This window comes from Anguilla rostrata, chromosome 1, assembly GCF_018555375.3.
Source record: "Anguilla rostrata isolate EN2019 chromosome 1, ASM1855537v3, whole genome shotgun sequence".
Lineage (NCBI taxonomy): Eukaryota > Metazoa > Chordata > Actinopteri > Anguilliformes > Anguillidae > Anguilla > Anguilla rostrata.
The window spans coordinates 650,001-655,000 of NC_057933.1; the positions used below are offsets into that span (position 1 = coordinate 650,001).

The 5,000-nt window shown below is 47.9% G+C and overlaps 1 protein-coding gene across 22 annotated transcripts in view; it reads left to right on the forward strand.

The window, feature by feature from the left end:
• The window catches only part of tcea3 (transcription elongation factor A (SII), 3), a 21,376-nt gene that overhangs the window by 8,145 nt on the left and 8,231 nt on the right, over window positions 1-5,000 (forward strand). For 5 of the 22 annotated variants that reach the window (XM_064336050.1, XM_064336229.1, XM_064336406.1 and 2 more), the window contains 4 exons: window positions 1,279-1,380; window positions 2,402-2,461; window positions 3,073-3,138; window positions 4,551-4,619. In XM_064336050.1, coding sequence (XP_064192120.1) covers window positions 1,279-1,380; window positions 2,402-2,461; window positions 3,073-3,138; window positions 4,551-4,619 — 297 coding nt within the window. The remainder of the gene's footprint in view (window positions 1-1,278; window positions 1,381-2,401; window positions 2,462-3,072; window positions 3,139-4,550; window positions 4,620-5,000) is intronic. The other 17 variants (XM_064336314.1, XM_064336668.1, XM_064337104.1 and 14 more) reach the window with 6 other exon arrangements.

Below are 5,000 nucleotides of genomic sequence, written 5' to 3' on the forward strand. Positions count from 1 at the left end.
ACCCAATTGCTTGATTGCCTCCACCTGCCTGTGGCCCAATATAAGCCCTGCAGTATGAGGCTGGGAAGATTCTTCTTTGGGGTTTCTTTTGTGTGATTTGCGTTTGGTAGGTTTTTGTGAAGCCCCATTATTTTGTGAACTTTGAGAGTTTTTGTTTGTTTTACTTTGTGTTTTAGATTTAATAAATGTCTGAGTTTGTCTGTGTTTTTAGATCAGTTTCTGTCTTGTTTTTGGTGATTTGGACTTTGTTTGTTGCGACCCTTCGAGCCGACCTTAACAAAATGGGGGCTCGTCCGGGATCTGCCATCCCACTTCTGACACCACGGACACTCAGACCTCCCTGCGGCGTGCGTGCGCAGACCTTCCTGCGGCGGCGACGACGCGCGCAGACTTCCCTGCAGCGTGCGTGCGCAGACCTTCCTGCGGTGAGGACGACGCGCGCAGACTTCCCTGCGGCGTGCGTGCGCAGACCTTCCTGCGACGACGCGCGCAGACTTCCCTGCAGCGTGCGTGCGCAGACCTTCCTGCGACGACGCGCGCAGACTTCCCTGCAGCGTGCGTGCGCAGACCTTCCTGCGACGACGCGCGCAGACTTCCCTGCGGCGTGTGTGCGCAGACTGCCTTGGACATTCGGTCATTTGCAGTTTTTGTTTGGTCCTTTTTTTTCTTTTTTTATACAATGTACCTTTATAGTTTTTCTTCTTTTTTTTTTTGTCTTATGGGTGGGGGTGTTACGTCCCCAGCCTCTGCTTGCCTGACTAGTGCAGGTGGAGGTAATACCCAATTGCTTAATTGCTTGATTGCCTCCACCTGCCTGTGGCCCAATATAAGCCCTGCAGTATGAGGCTGGGAAGATTCTTCTTTGGGGTTTCTTTTGTGTGATTTGCATTTGGTAGGTTTTTGTGAAGCCCCATTATTTTGTGAACTTTGTGAGTTTTTGTTTGTTTTAGTTTGTGTTTTAGCTTAATAAATGTCTGAGTTTGTGTTTTTAGATCAGTTTCTGTCTTGTTTTTGGTACTTTGGACTTTGGCCGTAACAGTGTGTGTGAGAGCGTGAGTGAATAAAATGTGTCTAGTTTTGATTTCGTAATAAACTTGTATTAGAACATTATCTGATCTCTGATGAGGTCTTGCAGTTGGCCTACCTGTTTTTGTGGATCTGGGCGAGAGTAAAAGCTTTTTTATTTTGGCACATTTGAGTGCTTTTGTTTGTTTCGTTTGCTTCGCAGTCCAGCAGTTAGAGCCCAGTGTGATAGCGGGATGTTTGTCTCTCCGACAGGAAAGAGGCTCCAGACCCAAATGCTCCTCTCCCTCCTCTTCCTCTACACCTTCATCCTCCTCCCCCTCACAAGCATTCTGCAGCAGAGGTGCAGAAGGAGAGGTCAGGGCAGGCATGCTCTGTGATGTCACTGTGCCTGATGATGTAACAATCACTGTGTGTGTTGTAATAATGTTACCTTGGAATGCCTTGATGTTAAGCAGTGGAGCGATCCTCTGCTCTGTGCCGCTTGTTCAGAGGGAGAGTATGACCGTGTGTTCAGCATTGGCCAGTGGTGCGCAGATATGGTGTTCATTCTGACGGCTGTTAGTTTGGGTGAATCTCAGGGTGCCCACGGCGTTCCCTGTGTTTCTGCACAGAGATGGAAAATTCCAGAGCTGTCCCACAGAAGCAGCAGTCACATGACTGGACACGATGGGGGGGGGGGTGGGGGATGGAGCTCTGGGATTCATGATCATCACTGTGCCTTACACTTCACTTCTGTCTGTGTGTGTGTGTGTGTGTGTGTTTATGCGTGTGTGTATGTATCTGTGTGTATGTGTGTATGTATATGTGTGTGTGTGTGTGTGTGCGCATCTGTGTGTGTGTGTATGTATCTGTGTGTGTATGTGTGTGTGTTTGTATGTGTGTGTGTGTGTGTGTGTGTGCGTGCGTGTGTGTATGTATGTGTGTGTGTGTGCGTATGTGTGCGTGTGTGCATGTGTGTGTGTGTGTGAAACAGCTGCATGGCTTACTGTCTGCCTGCCTGATTGTCCTGTTTCAGTGAGATCCTTAGTTATGGCTGCATATGTGCTGAAGCTGCAGTTTTGTGTAAATGGGGACACACACAGGGGTACTGGGGATGGTTTGTAAATGGACACACCAGGGTACTGGGTGTGTTGTAATGGGACACACACTAGGGTATGGGAGTGGTGTGTGTAAATGGGGACACACACAGGGGTACTGGGGAGTGGTGTGTGTAAATGGGGACACACACAGGGGTACTGGGGAGTGGTGTGTGTAAATGGGGACACACACACAGGGGTACTGGGGAGTGGTGTGTGTAAATGAGGACACTGAGTCCTTTGTGCTTAGTGGTACTACTGAAGGTCCTAGAAGTGCTGAAATCATTTTTCTTTTTCAGAAAAAACTCTACAGATGGAAAACCAGCAAAACGTCCGTTTGTGGAGAACAAAAAGGACAGGTTAGCTGAGATACTGCCTTGCTACAGTGACCAATGAGAGTATAGCCTCACTGCAGTGGCCAATGAGAGAGCAGCCTCACTACAGTGACCAATGAGAGAGCAGCCTCACTACAGTGGCCAATGAGAGTATAGCCTCGCTACAGTGGCCAATGAGAGAACAGCCTCACGCACTACAGTGGCCAATGAGAGAACAGCCTCACTACAGTGGCCAATGAGAGTATAGCCTCGCTACAGTGACCAATGAGAGAGCTGCTTCACTGCAGTGGCCAATGAGAGTATAGCCTCGCTACAGTGGCCAATGAGAGAACAGCCTCACTACAGTGGCCAATGAGAGAGCAGTCTCACTCCAGTGACCAATGAGATAGTAGCTGTATTTGGATTTTCAGTTTTTCTGTAGCGCATTGATTTTTCAGGTTGAACTTTGGGTAATTGCTTTTTGTATGTGTGTGCGTGCGTGCGTGTGTGCATGCATGCGTGCGTGCATATGTGTGTGTGTGTGCGCGCGCGTGTGTTTAGTGTGGCCTGGTTGTGGTTGATTGCTCAATTGGCAGCTGTTCAGTTAGCTAAATTCTAATTGTTCTCAGAGATTGAACTTCTCTTATTGTTTCCAGAAAAGACTCATCAGATTCCAGAGCATTACTACCTAAACCACCCTCTCAGGATGGGAAGAAAGACAGGTCTGCAGCTGTGTGTGTATGCATGTGTGTGTGTGTGTGTGTGTGTGCATGCATGCATGCGTGTGCCATATGCGTGAGATATTAGCATGTAATATTTGGTCAGTCTGTCAGGACCTGCACTGCATGTGGAGATCTGGGTGTTTCATGTCTTGGAGATGAAAAGGCTTCTGGTTCATGGCCTGATTACTGCTCAACTTGACCAGTAAACACAAGAAAAAATACTTTAAAAATGTATTTTATTGCTCTTTTTCTTTATTTTTATGTAACCAGTCTTTAACCCAGCCAGTTAAAGATGGGCTCCTGAAAATGAGATTTTGACCCTTGTGGTAAATGATGCAGTGAGAGCCTGGACACAAGGCCCAGTCTCATTGGCCCTCATGGTAAATGATGCAGTGAGAGCCTGGACACAAGGCCCAGTCTCATTGGCCCTCATGGTAAATGATGCAGTGAGAGTCTCGACAGGAGGCCCAGTCTCATGGCCTCATGGTAAATGAGCCCGGGATGACCTGGACACAAGCAGTCCATGGCCCCATGGTAATGATGCGTGAGAGCCTGGAACAAGGGCCCAGTCTCATGGGCCTCATGTAAATGGGATGAGACCGTGTACACAGCCCAGTCTCCATTGCCTCATGGTAATGGTGCAGTGAAGCCTGACACAAGCGCAGTCTCATTGGCCCTCATGGTAAATGATGCAGTGAGAGCCTGGACACAAGGCCCAGTCTCATTGGCCCTCATGGTAAATGATGCAGTGAGAGTCTCGACAGGAGGCCCAGTCTCAGCAGTCAGAAAAGGCCAGGGGATTGCACCCTGGCAGCAGCATTTAAGCAGGAAAAACCACACGGGCATCATGTGTGAAAGTACATGAATCTGTCCAAGATCTTCAGTCCAAAAGCAGGGATTGAGCCCTCGGTGTTCACAGTTTGTGCTCCTCTGTCCTGTGCTATTTGTTCAGTATTGTTATATGCACTTAACATACAAGTCCCGCTAACGCTAAAGAGTGTGTACACTGGTAAGTGTGTACTGCACTGTGCAGTGCGAGAGTGTGTACACTGGAAAGCGTGTACTGCAGTGTGCAGTGCGAGAGTGTGTACACTGGAAAGTGTGTACTGCAGTGTGCAGTGCGAGAGTGTGTACACTGGAAAGCGTGTACTGCACTGTGCAGTGTGAGAGTGTGTACACTGGAAAGCGTGTACTGCACTGTGCAGTGTGAGAGTGTGTACACTGGAAAGCGTGTACTGCACTGTGCAGTGTGAGAGTGTGTACACTGATAAGTGTGTACTGCAGTGTGCAGTGTGAGAGTGTGTACACTGGTAAGTGTGTACTGCACTGTGCAGTGTGAGAGTGTGTACACTGGTAAGTGTGTACTGCCGTGTGCAGTGCTAATGTAAAGACTTGTGTATTTGCTCTTGCAGAAAGGACTCATCTGACTCCAGGCCTGGCCATATTATGAAGAGGCTTTCCAGCGATGGAAAATCTGAGAGGTAAGGTGCTGAGTCAGTATACCTGTGCTGTAAGATGTACCTGAGTCAGTGTACCTGTGCTGTAAGATGTACCTGAGTCAGTGTACCTGTGCTGTAAGATGTACCTGAGTCAGTGTACCTGTGCTGTAAGATGTACCTGAGTCAGTGTACCTGTGCTGTAAGATGTACCTGAGTCAGTGTAGTCATCTCATTCCATAAAATGTCAGTAACCCTTCCAAGGTTATGCTGAATTTTATATCTTCTTCACTGGAGAACAGTTAACTTTATTATGGCTTAATTTAGTCTGCGTGTTTGACAGGCTGTTCATAATATTCATTTTGCCTGTATTTCCATTGACAGTGTTTGAGTTATGATCACATGGAGGAATTTTACGCATGCCTG